The sequence below is a fragment of the Besnoitia besnoiti genome, chromosome II, assembly GCF_002563875.1.
Source record: "Besnoitia besnoiti strain Bb-Ger1 chromosome II, whole genome shotgun sequence".
Classification (NCBI taxonomy): domain Eukaryota; phylum Apicomplexa; class Conoidasida; order Eucoccidiorida; family Sarcocystidae; genus Besnoitia; species Besnoitia besnoiti.
The window spans coordinates 3129060-3153690 of record NC_042357.1 but is presented as its reverse complement, the minus strand read 5'-3'; the positions used below and the strand labels follow the sequence as shown (position 1 = coordinate 3153690).

The 24631-nt window shown below is 58.5% G+C and overlaps 4 protein-coding genes across 4 annotated transcripts; 2 read left to right on the top strand and 2 right to left on the bottom strand.

Moving 5' to 3' along the window:
- Nucleotides 1-420: 420 nt before the first annotated feature.
- Nucleotides 421-3360, bottom strand: BESB_037930 (uncharacterized protein; the record flags this gene model as incomplete). Its single annotated transcript, XM_029362379.1, has 4 exons — nt 421-618; nt 937-1015; nt 1217-1332; nt 1615-3360. The coding sequence occupies 4 exons, from the start codon at nt 3358-3360 to the stop codon at nt 421-423; spliced, it is 2139 nt and encodes a 712-aa protein (XP_029221344.1).
- Nucleotides 3361-7442: 4082 nt separating this feature from the next.
- On the top strand, nt 7443-11086 carry BESB_037920 (uncharacterized protein; the record flags this gene model as incomplete). Its single annotated transcript, XM_029362378.1, has 5 exons — nt 7443-7692; nt 8151-9468; nt 9776-9891; nt 10079-10416; nt 11003-11086. The coding sequence occupies 5 exons, from the start codon at nt 7443-7445 to the stop codon at nt 11084-11086; spliced, it is 2106 nt and encodes a 701-aa protein (XP_029221343.1).
- A 2494-nt stretch (nt 11087-13580) lies between these two features.
- Nucleotides 13581-15403, top strand: BESB_037910 (uncharacterized protein; the record flags this gene model as incomplete). Its single annotated transcript, XM_029362377.1, has 3 exons — nt 13581-13800; nt 14411-14713; nt 15204-15403. The coding sequence occupies 3 exons, from the start codon at nt 13581-13583 to the stop codon at nt 15401-15403; spliced, it is 723 nt and encodes a 240-aa protein (XP_029221342.1).
- A 2044-nt stretch (nt 15404-17447) lies between these two features.
- On the bottom strand, nt 17448-24217 carry BESB_037900 (uncharacterized protein; the record flags this gene model as incomplete). The annotated part of the gene is made up of 12 exons (XM_029362376.1): nt 17448-17606; nt 17873-18517; nt 19002-19101; nt 19445-19508; nt 20125-20209; nt 20566-20637; nt 20869-21061; nt 21152-21205; nt 21604-21752; nt 22094-22246; nt 22506-23092; nt 23959-24217. 12 exons carry the CDS (start codon nt 24215-24217, stop codon nt 17448-17450), a joined length of 2520 nt encoding a protein of 839 aa, XP_029221341.1.
- Between the last annotated feature and the right edge of the window lie 414 nt (nt 24218-24631).

The following is a 24631-nucleotide window of genomic DNA, read 5'->3' as shown; positions in this document are numbered from 1 at the left end:
CAGGAGGCAATTTTTGCAAAAACTCTGGACGCAGCTTCCCTCCTGCACGCGAGTCTCTGTCGTAACTTACGAGTTCGAAATAATCGCGCAGGAGTGCCATTATCTGTAGATCAGGTTGGAGCTAGATGTGTCAAAATAGCGCTGTTTCGCTGAATAGATTTACGGCTGCTGTTCTAAAGAACCATCTTGCGAGCTACCCGGTTTCTGGAGAAATCGAAAGAGCGGGGCACCTTCGGCGAAAGGTTCGCTTCAGGTCCGCACCAACACCTGTGCATTTTGTACAGCTGAAGCTTCCCTCACAGTACGTTTCTTCAGATCAGACCAAGTGTGCGATACAGAGAAAAGCCGTAGGCTTCCGGTGAGCATCGTGAGCGGTTCTGCCCGTTCCTTGGCGCGACAAAAAAAAATTCAGCCTTTTTTTCAGGCACGCCCCAGGAGCTCCTGCGACAATGGATGATGGCGAATGCGATGAACGCCAACAGCGCGTCCCTGAAGTGCCGGCGGAAGCTTGATTGCTGCAGGATCAATCTCAGGTTCGGCGGCGTTCGTGACGCACAAATCTAAGTTCCCCTTGTGGCGCGCGACGGCAGCGAGACATTTGGACATCAACTCATGTTGCTGCAGACCCACATCCACACAGAAGCCGAGAGAGAGCTTCAGGGCACGCCGCGCTTCACACATGGCAACACACCTTACGGTACCGTGGAATCTGGATCTATGATGCTGCTCACTACCGCGAATAACAACTCGCCCTAGCCGCGCTAAACAGCACCTAAGACACCGAAAACAGCACTCAGGAAACGCTCCTCTTCACGCACCTACACAGCGACGCAGAACCCGAGGACGCACACATCTACACATGCTGCCGAACGAGGCGAAATGCAACTCTTGATATCGCTCGAACTCCAGCCCTCTGCGTGCCTGGTGATCACTTACGCTGTGCAGTTCCTCCACCGCTGGAGCCTCGAGGAGCTTCAACGACTTTGTCGTAACGTGGTACATCTTGCGGAGACGCCTGCGCACGCACACCGAGACAACCCAGCGCGACAGCAATTCGACACATGCACGCGAAAACACACTCTTCCCCCGCCGAATCAACTCCGAGTCGCGCCTCTCGACCGGCGTTGTGCGCCACCGCACCACTGCATTGGGCCCAACCTCTTTAAATGCGTCAAACTAGCCAAGCTGCGTCAGCTCCGAGGCGACAGCCACTTACCCGCAGACGGCGAGAAGCGCTTCGCGCTCATGAGTGCTGTCTCCCACCGAGATGACGTTCCAGCGTTTGCTCTCCATGCGGAAATGACGCTGCAACTCGTGCATGAAGGCGGCTTCCTGTAAACAACCCAACACAACGGGTGCGGGAAGAAGTCTCACGCAGAGCCTCTTCATACTCACAGCCATGCCTTTATGAGGAACTGCGACCTGCCCGCAAGCTGCCGCTAGCCTCCGCGCCGCACAGCGACGACCCTCCGCTTCTCTCCCCCCTTCGCCCTCCGCTCGCTCTCCCAGCTTCTCTACTGCTGCAATACGCCACAGCTCGTTCAGTCCCCCCCCCCCCCCCCCCCCCCCCCCCCTGTAACCTCCGCACTCCTTTGTTCTGAGACCGCCGCGTACCTTCCACATGAAGGGCGTGTTGCACCAGGCGCTTTCGTACATGCTCCTGGCGGAGACGATGGGGAAGCAACTGAGCATTTCTCGAAGGCCAGGCAGGAATTTGCTGCATGAGAGGTCAATCCATCCGCTTTCTGCGTTGGTGACGATGATGACTTGTCCCAGCGTTCGCGCGGTGAAGAGCGTCTGCTCAGCCCACATGGCGGTTTGCGCGAGCTTCATGCGCCAGAGGCTGACTTCCGACTCGGGGCTCTCGAGTGTGAGCCCCCTCTGGCTGATCCACGAGCTGGGCAAGAGCGTGTCATCCCAGTCAAAGATAAACACGGTTTCTTGATGCGAAAAGAACTCTTCAGACGGCATGCTGGGGAAGCACCGCGGTGATTCGTACGACGTCGTGGACGCCAGCGCGGTGCCCTCTTCTTCGTCTTGATACGCGTCAGACTGGCGCGACATGCAGCTCTCCTGACTGCGCAGGTGCTCCAGCGAAGTCCACAGCTTGTTCATCGTCGTGTCCTCCTCTGCATGCAGCTCCATCGAGAGACCTTTGGCTCGCCAACCGCAGCAGTTGTCCCCTAGACCGCCGCCAAAGTCAACGTCTGCGCGACACAGGGGGCAGCCGCGCGGCGTGCCCGGTTCAGAGGGCGGGATTTCTCCTTCGTCCTCGTCCTCCTCGGACTGAAGACAGACCGGGCGCGTGGCAGACTCGTCAAGAGAGCTCTCCCTCTCCGCCGCGTCATCGCCTTCGGGGCGCGGCCGCACGAAGCCGCAGCAGCTCTCGCCGATGCAGTCCGACTCGCCTCTGCACAGCGCGCAGCCCTGCGGACTGTCTTCGGCGTCGTCTGTGGGGTCCTGGCAGCAGTAGGGCTCATGCTCTTCACGCTCAAGAATCAACAGACCCTGATGAGATGCGTGACTCGCGCGTCTGGTCGCCTTTGCCCTAAGCTGGTGGCGCGGCGCCTCTGCAGCATCGTTCATCCTCAAACTCGAGGCGAAACACCGGCCGCTGCTGCTGTCCATGCTCTCGGCGTCCTCCTCCCCACACGAGTCCCTGTCGCCAGACACACTCTGGGGGTGACTGGCGCCGCCTGACGCGCGCACTACCCACTGTGCGTCCGCCTCGTAAAAAGCCCACTGGCGATGCCCCTTCGCCGCGACGAGGCCTTCCGCGCCTTGGACAGCCGCCAGGCGCATCGCGTGGTGCAGAGCCATGTCTCGGTCTGCAGGCACACAGCATGTGCTAAAGCTGTCGCCCTCCGCGTCATCCAAATCCGAGCATGTTCCTTCGCTCTCTCCTTCTTCCTCTCCTCCCGTAGTTGGCACCGGCGTGGACGGCGAGTGCGACTCACACGAGATCGCACCATGAAACTCGGCCTCGGGTGTCGGCCCTGCACAGCTCCCGCCACTCTTGCTATTGTCCTCTAACTCCACACGCATTTCTGAGTCTTGCGCGCTGCCTGGCGACGCGCGCGACGTGCGCAGCGAAGACGCCATCTCTGGCGACAAAGAAGACATCAGACTCGGGGGCGGAGACGGCGGCAGCGGCCTGGCCTCCGCATCCAACTCGTCGTGCTGACCGAAGGAGCCGTTCTGCACAGCTATCCTCGGCAGAGCGGACGGTGAACTCACCGCGAGGCTTTTGCCGGCGAGAGGGACTTCAGACGCCGACGACAGCATCGCGACTTCGCCAGAAGCCACTACCGCCGATTCGCAGAAAGACGACACGGGCTTGGTTACGGACGGAGGACACATCGCGGCTGAATTCAGGAGAAGACAAACGGCGTCCTGCCAACAAAAACGGTCGAGAAGCGCTGCCGTGACAGTATGGCATCACACAAGCCACGACCTAGGAGCTAAAACCAGACGAACAAGGACGGGAGGACTTGCCAACAAGAAAGCCAACCTGCGACCTGGAGACGTCTGAAAAAAACTCGAGACGACATGAAACCGCGGGGTAGCGACAGCCAACCAAGAGCGTTCAGGATACGAGCGGCCGCGAAAAGGCCCTCAGTAGTACCAGAAAGCCACGAAAAACAGTGTGGGAGACAGTCAAGAAGACAAACGAACGAAACGCCGATCATCCATCCAGCCGGAAAAAAACACAGTGGACTAGAGCAGCCCAGAGCAGATGGAACAAAACGCAAAAACGAGCTTATCCACAAGACGCTTGCCTCGATCAAATGTCAAAAACTCGAAAACACTGGTGACAAGTCATCCGTCAGAAAGGAAAAAGTGTATTTAAATATCCTTGCCTCCACGTGTCACACTCTCTTTCAAAACACGTCCCCAACGAGTTTAGACTAGCGTTTCGCGGGTGCTTTCAGGGTTTTTTAAAGGAAAACGCCGTGGGGGAGGAGGGTACAAAAAAATCGGAAACAGAGTTTGCCCCGCCGCTGTACAGTTACTCGGAAAGGACACGATCGAAGCTGTTTTCGACAGCTTTTGGGTCGTCGAGAAAGAAACAAATATCAAAAGAACGTCCGAGTGGAGTCGCCACACCCCGTTCCTCAGACCCCGCACGACTGCCGCGAGTTTCACGCAGAGAAAACACCTCGGATCGCTGTCCAGCGTCTACGCAGACTACGTAGCCACTGCCAGGCGAAGACGTTCAGTGCTGTCCCGGTGGCACGGGTAGTGATGAAGACGCGGCAACCGACAGGAATCTTTGCAGAAAGCGCACGATAAGATCACCACCACCATTCCTTTTACGGTCTGCAAGCGACAACGAAACAGATTCTCCAGACAGGTACCTGAGAAGCCTACGTCCCAGGTTCGATTTTCCGCCCCCCTCCTGTGTTGTTCCCCGGTTGATACCAGGTGGGCGTGTCGCTAGAGCAGATGCTGCGAAGCCGTTGGCGGTGTCCTCGGTTTTCGACAGCGCTCGCATTCTCCTCCCCGCACGAGACGACGACGAACAATGCAACTGTAAGCAAGAGAGCACGGAAAAATACACCGCGTACCAAAAAGGAGGACAGAGAGTGTGCAGGAGCACACGACACGAGACGATAGGAGTGCCGAGGTGCGCAGCTTCTGGAACCGCCGACCCAGCCGCCAAGGACTTGCCTTGTGGAGTCTCTTCCTGGTGACCGCACCCCTCCACGCGATTCCCGACGGTCTTAAAGCCCCGTGCATGCGACCGAGGGATCCCGCGGGATCGGGAAACCCCACACTAAGACACGAGGACGCACCGGCAGGCGGACGTGGAGGAGGAGAGAAGGGTTCTGGGCGAGGAAACCACTTTGAAAAGACGCTTTGTTGCGCGAACCCAAAACTGAAAATTAACTGGAACGAACAGAACGACGGCGAACAAAGAGCGAGAGGGCGAGGGTGCGCGACGGCGAAGCCGTGCACATCAACCGGGAGGATGAAGACACCACTAGCTTGCGTGGCCCCGCGGTCAGCAACGAGTTGAGTACGAACGCAGCGCAGGAAAGACTCGAAACATCAAACGTGGGACTAGAGGCAAAATATTTACTGCAGATGAGACCTCAGGATGTCCACGCTGAGCATACTGCGCCATGGAGCGAGCGAGTACCCGACAGCGGGGGCGCGCCCGCGGCATTGCTGGAGCAGAGCGCATCCCGAATCCAAACTGGGGCTGCAAGTCCTACATGCCGAAAAAGCAATAGTTCCTAGTTGCTTCACAGAGATTCACTGAACTGGAACAGCTTTCCCTCAGAAGGCTGCTGCATGTCAGGAGGGAGCTCGCGCAGCGAGAGGTTGGGGGGTGACTGCTCTGTTCCCTCTCTACGTCACCTTAACACACAGAACTAGGCAATGAACTCACGAGAAACCTCGATGGAGCGTAGATGTATGGAGACACGCGGTTCAAAAGCCAGCGTCTGGCCATGCACACACGCGAGGTCACCGTCCGTCTTCTCTGGCGGGACTCGCAAGCCACCGCATCGAGGGCGACATGCTGCCAGTCTACAGGCTCAACGACCGCGGTGTAGCTTTTGCAGGAAGTCTGAGGACGACTGTGTACCCTGTTCGTAACAACAACCGTTTTACTGCGTGAAGCCAAGCGACGAGGGCTGTCACCTCTCCTCTGTTCAGAGCGGCGCGACTTCTCGAGGCACGGCATGCTCTCGAGTCACGGCATGCTCTCGAGTCACGGCACGCGCCGCAGAGGACTCGAGGGTGATTTCTTCCAGAAAAAAGGCCGAGTGCGGCTTATAGCACAATCCCGCGTGATACCTGCTTCAAGGAAATCCACACTACTATGGCACAGGTTCAGACACGGCTCGCTCGAGGCGCCGGGCTTGTTGAGCCATACCCGCACCACAGTGGAAGCCGGGACGAGGCATGAGCAAAGACTCCCGCTGAAACGGAAAACACCATGTTGAGCTTCCCCTGAATGGTGTGAATGAATTTCAGCCTGCAAGAGAACCGGATCTGCGGGGTTCCCACTCCAGCATGACCTCGATATCAGCTATGTGCTCAGCCAGGAACCTTGCGGGGTTTGCCATCCTCGGGCGCGGGACGATGACGGCGTGAGGCCCCGAGGGCGAGCGCCGTCACATCCAGCAGTTTTCAGAAGCGCGCCCGCGCACACCAGCTCTCTTCTGCACACGTGGCGGAAGACACGACGGGACAGCCAAAGTACAAAGTCCAACTCGAAAAAGTTTCGTGAGAACGGCTGAAGCGACTGGGGCCGGCCGCCGCACGCGCGCAAATCCCTGGAAATTTAGAGCGTGACCGCGGAAGACACGCCACGGCAGCGACAAGCTTTCGGTTTCAAGTGTCGTGGACGAAGACGTCGTAGCATGGTTATTCGAAGCCGTACGCCTCTCGATGCGACACCAAGGCGTCCTTATTTTATTTTTTTCGACTGCTGATCAGCGAATTTCGCACTCCTCCGTCTCGTTTGCCTTCTTTCGTGATGCGCAAAGTGACAACAGCGCCGGTTCGTGGATCGGCGCCCGTCAGAGTGTGGCGGTAGTGTGCAGCATCTTACTTGTTCTAGTCAAATACCGAACAAGCAACTGGCTATCAGACCTCGTTTTCTTTTTGCAGACTTGGGTAGAGCGATGAGGCCGCCGTTAACGTTAAGAAGACTTCTGGCAACGCAGCCGCAGGGAGGGAGAGACGGCTAAGCGTTTTGTGTCTGTTGGAAGCCGAATGACGCCCTATTCCATTCGCCTCTATTGTCGCGGTTTTGTCCGGATCAGTCTTTATCCATTTATTGTGTAGTTGTCCGCGATTGGGTCGGGGTGCCTGCAACCTTTCCCATTTTTTGCCGGTTGCTGGTGTGAGACCCGCCTGCCGCCGCGCGAGTCCTAGCTGAGCGCGGCGATTTTTATGGCAAAGAGGGCACTTTTCGCGGTTGAATCTAACCACCACGCGATCCCCTGATCCGTTCCGAAGAACCACATCAGAGCGTGACCGAGGAAGCCTTCGCTGAGAGACTTTAAGGGACTGGAGGTCGATAGGGATTGAAGGAGGCCTTCAGAGTCGCCCCCGAGAAACCTGCTTCAACAGCCCCTCCCGAACGAATGCACGCAACTCCAGGCCCACTCAGCCCCTACGACGGGCGCCCCTTTTGGCCGCATTTCCCGTGGCTCGCCACTCCAGCCAATCGTCTGGCGATCTGCCGTTTTGTCTTCTGTGCCGTTCCCTGCGCCTTGTGGTTATGGCTCCCACCTCTCCCCCCCGTTCCTTCCGGAGTTGCCGCCCGTGCTTCGGGACCCTGGTCGATGTGTCGGCAGTCTTCGCTCTCCTTTTTTCTATCCCCGCCGCATTCGAGTCTTTATCGAAACGCGTCTCTCCCCCGCGCCGTCATCGCTGTGTCGTCGCTGCGCGAAAGCGCCTCAAAGCGCGACCATGCCGCTGCGATGGCCTCGTTTTTGAGGCTCGCGCACGCGCCGACTTGCGCGCATCCTCTCCGAGCCGCTGAGCGCTTCGGCAGCAACTCCGCACGCGAAAGCGGATACTCTACACAGGACAGCATGTCGCCGCTTTGGGATAGGCGCGGCGGAGAAGGAAGGCGCGAGTGGAGGCAGGACAGCGGCGCGGAGAAAAAATCGTTTATTTCGTCTGAAGCCTACGACGCGGCGATCAGCACCCGTGCCGACCCCCGGGCACGTGATGGGGACTTGGCATTTTCTCGGGGGCTCTCCTGGGTTTCTCTGTGGAGCTGTCTGACTCCATTCTCGCGCGCGACGTGACAAGGGAAACAAGACGAGGTAGGCGTGACCGTTTCACTGTCTTCTTACTTGCTAGCCAGCGCGGCGACGAGTCATCCCGACGTGTGCTGGAAATAGCTCTAACAAGAGATCAGCTTCGCTTCCCCGCTGGTGCCCTCGAACACGCGACGCAGTGTCGACGCAGTCACTTCCGCTCGGCTCTCTGAACTCTCCACGTGTGAGCGAACAGGAGCAAGTCAGTGGCAGCCAAACAATCTGTTTAAGAGAAAAACACGGAACTGCGCGTTGCGCGGTGGTCGTTCATCGCATGCGTGCCGCATGTCCGCCTCAACGCTTGCGAAGCAAAGCGAGCGAGAGAGACAGCGTCTACCTCGCGCATTTGCGCCTTGTGTGCAGGCTCGCCCATATTCCCCAGGCGCGTGCTGGAGCGGGACTCGACGATCGCGGCTCGCCTGCGGGCTGCAGGGGCACAGCTCGTGGCGCACTTCCCCTCGCGGTCGCCGAGGCGCTTCTCCCAGACTCCAGCGCAAACAGTCCACGAACGATCGAGAGCATCACAGGGGCAAGATCGCCGCGGCACTAACCTGGGGAGTGACCGTCTGGCGCCCAGCTTCGAGCCAAACGGGACAGAGGCGACTCGGGTACTCGTCGGGTTCTCTCCGTTTCCGTGGGCGCCTTCGGAGGACTTGGAGAATTCAAACAGACCTCCAGGCGGATGCCGCCTCCAGGAAGCAGGATCTTCGCAACCTGTGGATGACCTGCATGATGCGAAATTCCCTCTGTGCTGGTTCAAGCCCTCAGCGGGCACACTGAGCCGCCACGGAGTCTTCCCTTCGCATGTCAGTTTATTCCCGCCCGGTGAATCTCGGAGCTGTGTTTCGTCGTGCCGCAGTGACAAAGCGATCCCGAGTGAGGCAGCGGCAGCGACTGATGGCGCTGAAGCCACGCCAACCAGCGCTTTCCAGGACGTGAACGATGCAGCAAACGCGCTGATGGAAGGTGACACCTTTCGCCCAGATACGTTTTGGATCGCCGCTTCGTCTGTCGCAGGGATCTATGACGTTTTCAAGGTGATTTCGGGCTCTGATGACGCGGATCTCGTCACGAAGTGGCGGGACGTGAGCAGCCAGCGTCAAGGCGCCGAGGATGGCGGCGCCTCGCCTCAAGGTGACCGAGACGCCGCTGTGGGCGAGGCGGATGCGCGTCCGCCGGAAACAGCTGCAGGACGCTTGCGCAGAAAGTTTTTCCGTGTTCCTGCGGCGGGGCTCCGCGCCCTCTTCGCGACGAGGAGTCTTGAGGCGGGGGGAAGGCGCCTCTCTCATCGCGTATTGCTGTTGAGCTCGGCTGCCCAGATGGCCGCGGAGGCTGGAGCCCATGGCGGCACGGCCCCGTGTGAACCCTGCCCAGGAATGCACACGGAGCCCAACGAGACGGCACCCAACGAGACCAGCGGACCTGCCACGAGTGCCCAGCCTTCAGACGACGCGGCAGAGACGCCGCGAGTGAGCGCGCGCTTTGTTCCTCCCGGCCGCTACATGCGTCGGGGGTATGAGACACTAATCGACAGGGCAGGAGAAGCATACGAAGTCCCGGCAGTCACGGCAGAAGCGTCTGAGAGGAGCTGGCTGGGCTTCGCGCAGTTGCAAGCTGCTGTCCAGGTTATCGCCGCGTGCGAGTCCGTGACAGACCTCGCCCGTTTCGACGGCATGAGAGAGTAAGTGGCCCCATCCCGTCTCAGCCAGCGACTGAAGACTTGTTGGGACCTTTGGATTTCTCACCCGGGCTGCAGCCTCGTGCGCAGCTCGGCGAGGCTGCATCCCCGGAGGGTACGACGGAGGCCCCCCTGCGTCAGCGACGGCCTAGCGGGGCCCAGGTGGCCTCCGCTGTGCGAAGGGAGCAGGCCGCAGAAGTCCTCAGAGTCCTCTGGGACCGTCGCCGCACTCCACTCAGATTTGTCTCCTGTCACGCCGGCGGCCACGGCGACCGCGCGTTTTGTGTCTGAACGTGACGCCTCCTTGCAGCATGGAAGAAAACGACCTGGACGACGGCGCCCTGAGGTCACGCGTCTACTGGGATTCCGTGCTGCGTCGGCGGACTCGCGGATTCAGCGACGACGCGAAAGACTGCATGCTCGCCGGTAGGTGCGCGAAACCGCGCAGCGCTGTGCGCCTTCAGCGTGTCGAGGCTGCGACTAGGTTCGTGCTCAGGACAGAAAAAGAGCCCAGACGCCGATCGGCCTTCAAGCCATCAAACAAACACACACTTAAGTGCACATATACCTCCATCTGTGAAGCGTATTTTGGGTTGCGTCTGGCCATTCACAGGTGCCTACGCTCTTTCGCAGTTCGCACCCCCAAAACTGCTGGACCGGGCACTAGCTGTCCGAACGCGAGCAGCAGAGGCTTTGTCTGGTATTTTCGGCGCTTCGGAGATTCTCCTCTGGATTCCGCCAACCCAGGCGGCCGTGCCCCGCACACAACTCCTTCGCGGTTCCCCAGGACCAACGGCACCTGCCGCCACTCAAGCCAGCGAGACAGTCCATGCATTTCCTGCTGACAAATGGATGCGTACTGTTGCGGAGCTGCTGGGGCTTCCGCTGCTTCAGTTCCGGTGTGGGATCACGCTGTTGGGGTCCGCTGGAGCTGACCACCGGCTGCTTGAGGTAAGAACGAGGCAGCGGAGGCTCCGACGTCTACTGGAGCCTGGTGTCAGGAGAGTTGCTGCTTTTTTTTCCATGGTGTCCCCACATACAACGGACATCGACACAATGCCCTGTGCCGAATTGGTAGCTGAAAACCGGGGACTTGTCCTATTCATTTAGATACAGAGGCGATGCGGTGGTTGTCCGGACCCCGTGCGATAAATGAAGACACCTACAGGGCCTATGAGTCCGCACCTGAGTTACAATTCCTCATTTCCACGTGGTGGTGCTGAACCTGTTGTGTGCCGGATCGGTGATATGCTCCCGCATTCATCTGTGAAACAGTACACCCGTCAGGAAAGGCTTGTTTGTGTCCACGCGAGACCATACACTTCGCATGCATAGCGGAACCCATTTCGCGCGTCCCGCAGCCAAAATGGGAGTGTTTCAGGACAGCACAGACGCTGTTCCATTAACTTTTTCATCGGCAAAGCTTGCGGGGTGAAATGACCCTCTCTGGTGCACACGGCAGGCCGCGTCTGGCGAGGCCTGCGGTCCCTCCGTCCATCGTGGACATGTCTCCATTTTCGCTGCTGTCTTCCCGCAGGTGGGACAGTTGTTGGTGCAGCATGACGGAGATGGCCGTGGATCGTCAGCTGCCCTGGACGCAAGCGTCGTCAGCCGGCGATGACGGAGATGCACTCGGTATCGTTGCGGCGACAACCACGAGGCTCACGCGGGGTGAGGAGAGGCGCCCATGATTCGCGCTGCCTTGTTGCGTCACATGCGGCAGCATGTGTAGTTTTGAATCGTTCATTTACACACCACGTGTTTGGTATATGGCGACCCTACTACATGAGCAGCTGAAGTTGGGAGCTGCAAGGTTTAAGGAAAAGGCTGAATCTACGTGGTTCAGCGAACAAAGGAGGGACGGGGATGAGGTATTGTTGGGGACGCTTACTTGCCCAGTACTACGCAAAGACTCTTCTCTCCTTCGTTACCGTTCTAGAGGTGGACTCCGAAGGCAGGTTATTCCCTCCAGATATTACTCTTCTGTGTTAATCAACGTGAAATTATTTGAAGGGATATAGCATGACTCGACGCCGCAAGTCGAGGTCTTAGCCTCGTAGCACCCGACGCTGGCGAGGATGGAAGATTTCCTGCGAGGTGCATCAGGAAGCGCGTACCTGCCACAGATCTATTCGGCCTTTGTGGCAGGGCAAGCTCCGCCATTCGCAGGCAGCTGACCTTGCTACGGGTCCGCACTATCACCTGCCCCCTTTCAAAGCGTTTCTAGCAGCACCCACTCGCACCGCGGACCCGAACAGGTCTGGGCAGTATGTCGTCAGAAACGGCGCAGCTTTTCGAAAGGTTTCGTCAGTGTTCGATTGGCCTCTAACCTTTACGAGACAATGATACGGGACTCTTGTACGGACGCCAACCAGCTCGGTGAAGACGACTGACACAGCTCTCCCCGGAACAACCAACAAACTTCTTCTCTACACCTGAAGGTGTACCGAAAGACGCAAGATAGCTTTGCGTTGCCTTAATAGTACACATGATGACAAATGAATCCCTATTCGCGGAGGGTACAGTGAACTTTGCACGACTCTCTCGATGGCACTTTGACCGCTGCTCTTGTGCGCCACAGGGCGTGGTGGTTCAGCCTGGGCGAACAGCTCGTGAAGAGTCTGTGGGAACCCTTTAGTCTTCTACAACGAGCGCCTGAACGGAATACCAGCCATCACACCACGGGGTGTCTGAGGATCTACCTTTTTGCCACCGTCATAACCGAGGACAGCAGCAGCACAGCTTTGCAGACAGAAGCACAGCTTTGCAGACAGGAGCCCAGCTTAAATGACAGATGCACAGCGTCGATGACAACGCCCCAGTTATGACATTGGTGATGGCAGTCTGAGAGACACAGGTGATCCAGGTCCCTCTCAACGGATAAATGTGCGTACGCTTAAGGCGTCGGCTGCGCACTACGCATTACGCTGTTCCGCACTCGTCGAGTGCTATTCGACAGCTGCCGTGAAGACGAGAGGACCCTGCTACGGCCTTGCTGACCCGCATTCTGACACGCACGGTACTGCTCACGTTGGCGATTTCGGAACCCGGCTCCGCAAGTCGCAACGGCGTCTCAAGCTGGTGTATTGAGCTTCCGAACAGCTTGCCCTTCTGGCAAGGTGACCTTTATGGTCGCATCGCCAGTCCTCTCGATCCGGATTCTCACAGTCCTCCCCGCTGCCTTGAATGCATAATAACACGTTGGGGGCGGATGTGCTTGTAATTGCTCGGGTTCCGCCCTCAGTGTCACGCTTGGGCCTCGCACAACGTACCGCCGCGGTAGGAGTGTCCCAGCAGCCTGATCCATTTTTTCCATTTTTTTCAGCTGTTCTGCAAAGCAGGGCCTTGCCGTCTCAGGGTCTCGAGAAATAAAGTCGGACAGCTTTTTCATCTGACCGCTACAATCCCCACGAGCTCCAGAGCACACAAAAAGAGAGCCGACTCTTGAGTGCTACCACCCTGGAACTCACTGGCGGTCTTGTGAAGCGTGCTGATGGCTGCTCGAAACAACCCGTGCTCGCTGACGTGACGGCGTTCGCGGAAACAGCACGCAGGCCGGCAGAAACCGTATGGACGCAGGAAATGAAGCAAACTGAACTGTCGCCGCAGAACGCAGCACCTCTCTCCACGTTCCTTCACTCGGTGTGCCATCGTTTGCTGGGCTGGCAACTAGCTATGCGACACTTCGACGACAAACCAGCGTGCCGCGCGACACGCCCCAGCACACGTCGAGAGCCGCCCGTCCCGTCCCCCTTCCCGCGCTCCCGGCCCCCCGCACGCGCCGCGGTTGAGAAAGAAGAGAGCTGGCTGGAGCTGGCCATGGGCGCTAGCGTCGCCGACGTCGGCATGGTACCTTGGGGTGGGGACGTGCTGAGCATCACAAGTGTTTTTCAAAAGGTTTCTTCCCTTGCACCGAGATTTCCTCCCGCATCAAGCAAGTTTCTTCCCTTTCTTCCCAATAGTAACTTCCCCCCGAGTTGTGTAGTATCCTCCCAGCGCCTCAGCTTGGCTCGTCTCCTCGATTGAGCGACGCCTTCTGCCCGCTGCTCTGGCTCGTGTGACCGTGCCCGCGTTGGCTAGTTTGCCTTTTTCTTGAGGTCCCGCATTCCGCCAAAATGTCGCAGTCCCCTGAGCTTCCGGTTTACAACTCTTTCAAGGTCACCACGCCGTCGATGTCGGTGACTTTATCTGCGGATGACACCCCTCTGCCGGCCGGTCTCGGCGCGGTTGCCGGCCCCGCTAGCTTGGTCACGGTGAACCCTGGGAGCAGCAGCGCGCCTGTGGAGACTACCACGGACGTCCCAGGCTCTGTCTGCGACTTCCACACTGAGAAGCGTAAGTCGAGGCGCCACTGCGGGGCTTCAAGCACAAGAGAAAGGAATCAGGGGATTTGGACGCATTGTCACCGCTTGTGTTGAGTGAGAATCCGCGCGCAGCCGCCCAGCAGCTGCCGGACTCGTACCGTTTCAACGCCTATGTAGGGTGTGCGGGCTCACTCCCCTGGCAGTTTGAACAAGAACAAAATTCCCCAGGTCCCTCGCCAGATAGGAAGCGTAGCCTTCGCAGAGCACACTGAGGGTGAACGGGATGCCTCTCTCCACGTATCTCTGCAGCGGCGGACTTTCCACGCAGAAGCAGCCGCCCCTGTAGTATACCGCCCACGCAGCAGGGAAGGACCGGGACAATTGGAGGGCGAACGTTAGTCGACGTATAGTTTCCGCATACGGCTCCTAAACGGAACCAACAAACAAAACAGGCGTCGCGAACAAGTATTGGCAGTGTCGCTGCAGTGGGCGAGACCGGAACCCGTTGCGTGGTGAGCCAGCGAGGTTGTGTCACTGCCGCGGCAAGTTTTTTTCTGCGCTACGTGAGGTCACGATTGAAGGGCACGTGGCTCACCCGTTGTTTTGGCTCTCCGTGTGGTGCATGGATATACGCTGAGCAGAAGAGAATGACTTGAAGACGGCAGCGGCTGCGCCCGCGTTCATGCCAGCGGGGATGTACAAGCGGTCGTACTCAAAGGCGGCTGCGGCTTTGTACGGAGACAGACCCGTGATTCAGCCAATGGAGGCCGAAATCGAGGAGACCCGCGCTGTCCGCGAAGATGGCGCCGAAGAGCATATGGAGCCACACGACTACACGTATTGGGACAAACTCCGGCGCCAGCACACGAAGACCGAGATCAGACGGTGGACTTCATTCTTCCCCGAACAGCAGGAAGACACCGCATTCTTCGGCAGAGATATTGGTAGGATCTCTTTTTGCGACCTTGGCGTCGTCCGCTTCACTCGGCAGGGGGAATGTCTCCTGCGTGACCGGCGTGGCTGATGAGTCACGGCAGAGGGGTGCGCCGAGAAACAGATTCATTGCGCTTGCTGCTGCGGCTCTTCCCTGGTGAACCCTGCTGTGGAGGACTAACGGCGCACGCGGCGCAGCTCACGGAGCTCACAACTTGCTTTTTGTGGCGCTAGGTAACACGTGGTTGCCTTGCGTGTTTAGCTTGGGTGGTCCAACTTCCTTGTATGCAGGGTGCTGGCGGAGTTGCGAACCTATTTATCTTAGGTGACGTTCTGAGCTTTTATCCTATTCGGCAGGTGGAGGTGACCAATAGAAAGGGATCGTCTCGTACAGTTCCCCACTTATGGGGGAGCCTGCGAGCTGGATACATGCAGCTGGGACACTTTTCACCCTGCGCTGATTTCGAGTTATGTGTGTCTTCGAATGTGCTTTTCGAACAGACGTGGCTGTGCCGACGGCCGCGTACACGCAGGGCACCTACTACGAGAGAATGGAGGAGGAATTCCAGGCAAAGAGCTTCCGCTTGCCCACAGTGGCGTACGTCGCGCCGCCCGTCTGGATCCGGCGGACACAGGGAGTCTGCAACGGACTCTTCCGGAGCTGCCAGTGTGCGCCATGCGGCGACAGCTGCTCCGCATGAGAGCCCAGAGCCCTGGGCTTCCTGAGTCCTCCTGTCACATGCAGCGGGCTGCTCGCTCTGCTGCTCTGCCTTTCCTTGTTCTAACGTCTTGCTAAGAAACTTTCGGGAGTTATGTCGTCCATTTATTGGTCTACTCGGTTTTTTAAAGACATCGAGGTACTTTTAAGTTTCGACTGAGTCGCAGTCGACACGCATGCGACAGCATGCCGAAAGGCTTTCTTGGCTCCAGGAGCCACACGTCCGCATGACTGCGCCAGCTACTGCCATCGTCGGAAGCTCTCATCACTTTTCTCCCATTTTCCGTGCGAGTTCCCGCGAATTGCGATGTAGAAGCTCTGTTCCAGAACAGCGCACTGAAGTTTGCTGACGACGCTGGCTGTAGATGACTTCTGGCAACTGTTACTGGCGCCAACGTTATTGAGTTGAGTTGCTGGTGACGCGCTAGACACTCCCACTGGTTTTCAGCTACAGAATCGCCGCTCCGTAGCAACGGTAGAGCCCCAAATTCGAACGCCTTCCAGCCATTTATCCTTCCACACTCTACCGCTACGCTGCACGAACAAGTGAGATTATCGCGGTGCGACTTCGAAGCAAGAGACCGACTGGGTGCAAACTTTAGGATTACTTCCAATAGATCATGTTACTATCGTTTTTATACATCTAGTCGTACCTGCAGGTTCCTTGTACGCCGCGTACTTGAGATCCGACCAAAACAATGCACTAATAGCACGGGGAAGGAGATCCCCCTACGCGCAAGGACCTGCTTCGACGCCGACAGCCAGCCAGAATGGCCAGTGTATCGGTGTTACTTACTTGCCTGCAAGTTCCATAATGTTAAGCAAATCTAAAGGTATGTTACGCAGAGTCTTTACAGAACCGACGGGGAACTCTGGAATTGCCATCCTTGACCGCAGCCTCTTCCCGCGTTGACTCCCGGCACCGGGAACGCAGAAGATTCGCTGTGACTCCGGGTCTGCACATGACGAAACATGTGACCTCGGGTCTGTAAGGAGGACGGATTTTTGACACTGGAGAGAGCGCTGGTTGCAGGTGCAGACATAGGCATTCACTTTCCAAGTGTCTACCCATCTCATCAAAGGGAGTCGACTGTCGCCAAAAAGCTGCTGAGCATAGGGGCAGCCTTACCGGCACGCCGTTACAACCCTAATTCCGGGGGGACGTGTCGTGATGACCCGCTACTTTCCAGAAGACAGCACACACAGTCGAGGGCTTTCTGGAGTGACAATACAGAATGCGGTTCGCCGTAGTTCACGCCACGCACTGGCGCTGACCAACGACGTCTGTAGACAAGCCCTCCAGAGGTAGTCCAGTCGCCTTCTTTCACCGAGGCCGTTTCGGCCTTCCGGACTACGCCTAGATATTTACAACAGTGTGCGCCTTTTCCCGCACTCTACGCGCGAGAGTTTTTTCACGCACAAAGTTCGTCAGAAGACAGCACGCCTTCTGAATCTTGCTTTGCCCTCGTTCGACATACGCGCCGAGCGCGCAGACAACTACCCGAGCCTTCTGCGGCGTTTCACCGGTTCACCCTGCGTGACTCTCCCTGGAATCCGTCCGGCGCTGCAGAGAAACAGCAGCGTCTCTGCCGATTTGACGCTTCCGAGCCGTGACACGAACTCTTCAGCCTCTCGGTTTCCACGGCGTAGGCCCGCACGGGTGCTTCGCTAACGGGTGAATGGGGAGGCCAGATACTCCGCCGCGCCATAATTCGCGAATGTCTACGCGTCTCATGCTCAGAGATTTGCGCATGCATACAACAACGGCCGAGGTATTCCGAGCAACTCTTCAATTTTCATTCACCTGCCCCATGTCCCAGACACTGCGTGTTTCGAGGAAACCGACCAGAGAAAACTGTCTCTCCTTGACCGCCATTCTCCGCAGTGCGCACAGAACAGCCATGCCCCGCTCTCGATACCGCAGTCATCAGTGCTCGCCGAAAAAGGCCTTTCCTCTTGCCGCGTTTCCTGAGTAACTCTCCGTGGACGCGTGTTGCGAAGCCGCACCTAGTGATCCGAAGCTGCACCTAGTCATCCGAATCTGCGTCGACCCCGGCCGCGTCGCCCCTGCGCGCCTGCCGCCTCGCGTCGCCGCTGACGCTGTGGCGGCGCTTCGCCTCTTGCGCGGCGAGCTCGTCTTCCTCCTCGCTCTCTTCTCCCTCGGCGACCCAGTTCCGCCCGTCTCGCTGCGCACAGACGCACGCCACCCTTGAGGCTCCATGCAAACTATGCGACGCCAACTGCACCGCTCTAAAAAACGGCGTCGGCACTTGTCGGTGAGGTTGAAGTCAGGCCACAGCCCCTGCGCCGACCCCTCTGGACTTCTGTCGGCAGTTTTCAACGGGAGGCGCTTTCCCGCGCAGCGCATGCAGAGAAAGTTGCGCGGTGAGGCCTGTATTGCCCCGACTCTCGCCGGCCCGCCCCCCTCCCCCTCCCTTTTCTCGTTTCTCACCTCTCTTTCGTCGTCTTCTTGGCTTACTGCGCCGCCCGTTTCGGTGTCCTCCTCTGGCTCTTCTGAGTCTCGGCCGTCGTCGACGCCAAAGTCGAGGTCGTCGTCGTCGTCCTCGCCGTCGCGACCAGCTTCCTCCTCCTCCGTGCGCCGGCGGACTTCGCGCACGTAGACCGCGGCGATCTGCTTCTGCACATCTGCGCCCAGGCGACCCGCGCTGACGTGGAGCATGTGGGGGCATCCGCCGTCACGCTTCACGCATCGGGCGACAGCTGCAGCTGCCGAGTCCGCGTCGCCGTCTCCGCCTCGGCGTCTCCGCCCGCGCTTGCTCTCCGCCAGCCCTCTGCCCATGTCGCCGCTGGCCAAGAGAAGGTGCAAGACGAAGGGAAAAAGGTCCGGGTTGTCTGCGTCTGCATTCGGCGTACACGCGAACAAGATGCTGCGCTCGCCTGTCTCGCCCGGTGCCCCCTCGAGGCACACGTGGAGCACGACCGGCAGGCGCTTGTCCTCTTCGCCGCCTGCTTGCTTCAGCGCACACAGCAGCGCGAACGTCCGCAGGTACGTCGGGTGCAGCAGAAACGCCCGCGGATGACGCAGCGTCACCAACAGCACGCCGCCTCGCGCGTGACTCAGACGCGCCAAGTCCAGCTGAAGTCAGGAAAAACAATCGCAAAAAAGTCAAAGAGGTCCAGAGGCGAATCTCTAGCGCCGGGGCCGTCGCGGATGTTGTTCGGCCGTCTAGGACATGAATTCGAAAAATCGATTTCGAAGCCTCACGCAAAAAGCAGCTCTACCGCTCAAGGCTCCTGCGGCGAGGTTCCACGTCGTCGCCGTGGAACTCGTTTTCGGAGACAACGCAGAGAGACGGCCTGTCCGCATGCTCCCAAGCTGCTCGATGAGGTAGTGGAAGTCACGACGAAACTTTGGCCTCGCTTCTTTGTAGGCAGCACTCAGGATTTCCACGTGCGCAACCTGATGCGTACGTCGAGAGCTTTTTTAAAAACCAACGCCGCGACGCCTAGGCAGAGCTTTCCCCCCTCACGGAGGACAGGCATCGGCGCAAGCAGAGCCCAGCACAGAGACACTCGCGCGAGGAAAGCGCGTTCTGGAAACTGCAGAGAACGCGACTTACGTGCCGGTACAGCTGGAGCAGCTGATGCACGACGAGAGACTGCGCCTGCTCAAACTGCTGCAGCGTTAGCCCCTGGTCGCGGGTCACCGTGGAGGTGATTCTGCAGACAAAAAGAATCACGAACGGCGCTGCGAGTGACGCATCCGCGGAGGAAGAAACGAGATCCGCCCCCGCAGCTGAAACTTTGAGTCGCAGGAAGAGAAAAACTCCGCTGGGCGGGGAGAGACGGGGGAACGCAGAGTCGCAGAACGTCCCCCCCGTTGCCGCAACAGCGCGGAAGCGAAGGCCTGAAGTCCACTCCGCTGCCACGCCAGGCACTCCAGACTGAGCGACACAGCGGCGACGATTGCCCACACAAAGCGACGGCAAAGGCGAGCGAGGACGCGTCTTTGAGGCTGTCAAGGACGAAGACTGCAGAGCCTTCAGATGCCCTCTAAACCCACCGTGAGAGGAGCTGCAGCGCGTCGATCGCGTTGGTCCGGTACAGTGAACCCCCGGCTGCCTCCGCTGAAGCACAGAGAGCAAACAGCACAGAAGAAACAACACACTGCCCCGTCCACCTCCGCACCCACACACGCGCTTGCCTCCAGCAGTCACCGTTCCCTGCACTATATATATATATATATATATATATATATATAGTGCGTATGAAACACACGCATACATATATATATATATATTTAAGTACTCGCGGCGAGCGAAGGCAATCGGGTTGAGGGGAAGACGGGAGCGACGCATTGAGTCCTTCCCAGAGGCAACCGCCGAAACTTTTTGGTTCGTACGAATATACATACATCGAGACAGACAGGCGGGGATTTCCTTCGGAGGAAAGCCCGCTGCGCCGAGCTCGCGTCTCAAGCAACTCGAGACTGGAGGTGTGTGCGCGGGCGTTTTCAGAAACACGTATCGACCCGTGGCACGCACGCACGTGAGGGTGAGCCAACCAAAAAACACAAAAGAGACACTCTCGCAGGTGACGCACACGCAGAAGCCGTGCGCAGCTGCAGGCGCGCCTCCGCAGCCAAACGAAGGCCAGCTCACGCACGCAGGAGGACGCCTGCAAAGATATATCAGAAACAAGGCGCGCTTCTCCGGCGTCGCAGCGGAAACTGAAAACACCTACGCGCTCCAGATCTGGCGAGCAGCGCCTGAAGAAGGTAGGCAACGTCCACGTTTGGAACGGAGGGGAACGTGCCCCGATCTTTCGCCTGTAAATACACCGCACACCCAAAAGCCACCACCGCAGCGCATGGAGGCAAAAAAAGCAAAAATCCAGAAAAAAAAATGACCATTGAATAACAGGGATAACGTGGATGGCGGGAGTGAATGAGGCGAGAAGCGCGAAGACGAAAAAACAGGAAAAAGCGAAGAGGAAAACCAGGCAAAAGGCCGTACGGAGACGAACAGGCGCAGAGGGAGTGAAGTTCTGGAAAAAACACGATATCACGCGGAAGAGTTACCTACGAAAAAGCGACAGAGGGGCCCCGAAGCACAGCAGATACACCACAGCCGAAGAATCGGATCAGAAAAACGGCTTTAGACGGCTCTTGATCCCGAAACTTACCCAGTTGAGACAGTAACAATCCCGCAGCTGCAGCGTCTGTCGCAGGTACTCGTAGACCACTCGCTGCTGCGCCTGAAACGCGCAAACACAAAAACAGAGAAAATGCGACTCAAGCACGGCAACAAGATACAGAAAGAAAGAAGTGCAACACAGCGACGCGGAATCTTTGTTTATTCGATTTGAGTGAACACAGAAGATCCCCGAACTTAGCGGTATCCTGAAAGTAACGGTACTGTAGCTGTAGGGTTTAGGGGCTTCAGCTGCCGCGCCGTTTTTATTTCGAAAGCTTTTTTGAGGGCTTACCGCAGCGAGGCCGCTGAAGGGATTGAGCATGTCTTTGCACTCGAGGCCGCACTGCACGCGGAGCTCGTTGCTCTGCTGCTGGCAATGCCACGAGCGAGCGACTTCTCCAGAGGCTGCGCCGGCCGAGGGCAGGCTGCTGCCGACGGCGCGGAACAGCAGCTGCGCGCTCACGTTGAGCGCGTCGCGCAGACAGCTGCAAAAACGAAAAAGGAGAACGAAACCGCGCTTAGGGCGAGCGCGTGGCAGTGCCGAAAAACCCGCGGAAAGGCCGAAAGCCACCTACCCGTTCCTGAGGAGAGGGAGCAGGCCGTTGTTGTCGTCGTCCTCGATGTACGGGCTGCGCACAGCAGACGAACGCCTCGAAGCGCATGCAGGCGGAAAGAAATAAAGTTTCTGACGCGGCAAAACCCCTCGACGGAGACCGCAACTAAAACCCACTCCCCCGAGGACGCACGAAAACCAAACGGCTGTCGTTCTCCCAGACCCTCTCTCTCCCGAGTCAGTGGGCTGGAGAGGGAGAGACCCCTATGGACGCACGTTTCCACAGCAAAGTGCAAGGTGTTAATGCAGATACACAGACACACCCTACATGCCGACGCGCGCGCAAACACATCGCTTTGCTCTGCCTGCGTCTAGGACCCGCTGGAGGGCTGGACGCCCCCACAGCGAAACCGCCTCTCTTCTTTCCTCGACTTTCGAGGCCTCCGCTTCAGTAATCAGCCTGAAAATACGCACAAGGTCGAGATGTTGACGTCTTTGATCGCCAAAATCAAGTCGTTGTACTCGTCGCCGGAAAGCCACTCTTCCTGCAGATACGCCGCCGCCGCCGTCGCGCCTGCGAACGCGTACGCGCTGCTCTCCACCTCGTACAGGGGCTCCAGGATCTGAAAAAAAGAAAAAACCCCGACAGCAATGCACAAGCCGACCGCCAAACGCCCAAGAACCTTACACGCAGTGGCACACAAACCCACACGCAGAAGAAAAAAAGGCAACAAACAAGGCCGAATCCCGCAGACAGGTAGATCACCACGTGCACATGTACATACATGAATATATATATATACGTATATATATACATGTATATGTATGCACACGCACGCCACCACTTGGGAGACTCTTTCGGCGCTCGCGAGCGCGAATATGCATGTCGGGGCTGACCATGCTTTGCGAGAAAAAAACATGCGAATGAAGAAGGAGAGAAGTCCCCGAGGGGCACGTCACATACCCTCGCAAGGACCGCTGCACAGGGCTTGCTTCGGTAGACGCCCGCGGCGAGCAGCGACGACGACGCGCCATTGGTCGCCTCCAGGCGCTCTCTCCGCCGCCGGTCGAGCGCCTCTTGCTCGGCAACCTCCATAGGCATCATCCACCGGCAATCCTGCGAAGGAAACAGACGACAGAAGCTGCAGAGAGAGCCCTGGACGCGAATCCAGAAATGCGACAAGCATGCAGATGCAAACTCCTAGCGGAGCTCGTCCTCTCTACGTTCTCTGCATGCGCCGCGGGAACGCACCAAAGAGAAGAGTAGAACGAAAGAAGCTTCACCCGCAGGGGCCGTCCTGTCGCCCCTTGGTTGACGCGCTTCCCCCCCTTTCCCTCTGCGTGCGCCCACGATCCTGTTGCTACGTGCGGCTTACGCGTATCAGCGTGGTGTGAACAGGCCGTCGGGAGTCGAGAACCGCAATTTTGACGCCGCTCCGGATTTTCGCCTCGAGTCTCTGCACGCACTGCTCATCTTCAGGCGTCAGAGCCGCCGCTCTAGCGGCGCCTGCTGCGTTCTCTTCTCCCCCGCGGCCGCCGTCCGCTCGGTCGCGGAGCTCGTCTTGGCTGTCGCCTGCCGCGCCGTCCGCCGCGTCCCCTCTTGCGGGAGTGAAGAGCCCGTAGGGGCGTCTGCGGAGGCGGGCGATTCGCTCGCGTCGTTTCTCCTTTCGCAGCTCCTCGAGGGCCTCTAGACGCACAGCTCTGTGCAGAAAGAGATCTGTGACAGCCGCGAAGAGCGTCGCCGTCTGGCTGCGATCCGCGCGGCTGGCGGTGTCTTCTTCTCCCCGCTCGTCTGCATCCAGCTCGTCTTCGTCTGCGAGGCCGCCCAGGCCGATGAAGAGAATTCGGTCGTAGAACGGCAGCCGGTACGCGGACGACGACGGCAGCGACGGAGACGCCGACGCAGACTCGCCGCGCGCGTACGCCAGGTGCCTATCGACCCATGCGAGCACGTCCGGAATCCCTGCAAAACAGACAGAAAAAGGGAAACGATTCTTCGCGTCAAAGGGGAATGCTTTTGTGCGTGTCTGGTGGTGGCGCTGGAGTGAGAGCCCTGCCTTGAGCAAGCTGCGGCAACCCGGCGGGCGGCTGCCACTGTGAAAAAGGCGAGCCACCTGCTGGACGAGGCGCGAGCGCAGCGTCGCACACACGAAGAAAAGTGACAGAGCGAATCAGAAAGCGGAGAGCAGCGGAGGAGACACACGCAGCAAGGGAGGCACGAGTGAAGATAAAGGAAGGTCAGAGAAGGGGAGCGCGCGAGTGGACGAGGCCATGAAGTGAAGCACACGCCACGCATACGACCAGGAGTGAGAGGTACCCCAAAGTGAGTCGAGAGACGTCACAGCCCAGAGACAGACGCCGAGATGAGACCATTCAACCAAGGAGCGAACGAAAAGATCGAGGCGGCACAGACGGTTCAAGGAGTGAAGATAAACCCAGGCATGCGAGGAGGAGCGACTTCGAATCCCCACGGAAAGAAAACCCGGAGCGTCACCATGCAGACAGCGACGCAGTTCACGAGAGAAAGACCAACGCGTAAAAACGAGGGCTAGCGAAAAGCCTGAGAGAAGGAAAACGCGCGGAAGACGCCAAACAAGCAGCCTTGCCCGTGTGCCTGCCCTGTTTCTCTGCCCCCCCCCCCCCCCCCCCCTCGCGGGCAGTCGGGCTCTCTCGCGACAGAGACAAAGCGCGCACACGAGAGAAGTGGGGAAAGGCCCCAGAGCTCCTCGGACTCAGACATTCCGAAAGGAATTGTGCAGAGTTGACGTTTGTTTGAGGCACCCGCCTTCGTTTGAATTGGGTTTCTCGCGCCTGCGCGCGGATGCTCACCCGAGACGACCTCGATGTCGAAGGCAACGTTGCCAAAGTCCCACTGGCTGTCCAGAAACAGGAGACGAGAGTTGAGGAAGGAGGAGATCAGCTGGCAGCAGCAGATGCTGTCGACCTCGGGAGTACAGAAGACGAGGAACGAAGTGGGTCGGCGAAACGGCGCGGGCGCCGCGGCGGACGCGGAGGGAGGCGCGTCGCGCGGCTGTGCGTTGAAGAGGAAGAAAGACCGGAAGAACTCATCGAGCGCGAGAAGCACCATGGTGCCGACGCAGAGGGTCAGCCACGCTACTCAGTCGCGCCGTTTCGGCTGGGGGTATGCATGCTCGGGAGCTCGTGGTGGAAAGGCGGCAGCCGCGGAGGGCGCGCCGGAAAGCAGGCGAGAAAAAAACAGGAGACCGAAAGAGGAGGAGGCGAGGCCCGCCGAGAGACGCGAAAAAGAGAGAGAGCAGAGAGCGAGAAGAAAATGCGGCAAAGCGGCGCCGGGGGTGGCGACTAACAAAGAAGACAGCAGGAGCAAGCGACGTGGAGAAACGGGGGGGACGAGCTATACAAACCCCAGACGAAGACGGCGGATCAAGAATCGAATCAGATCAGGCCCCCGGAGGCAGATGACGACAGACGTGAACGGAGAGAAAACGATGGACAAATAACAGCCAACTGAAGAAGCAAGTCG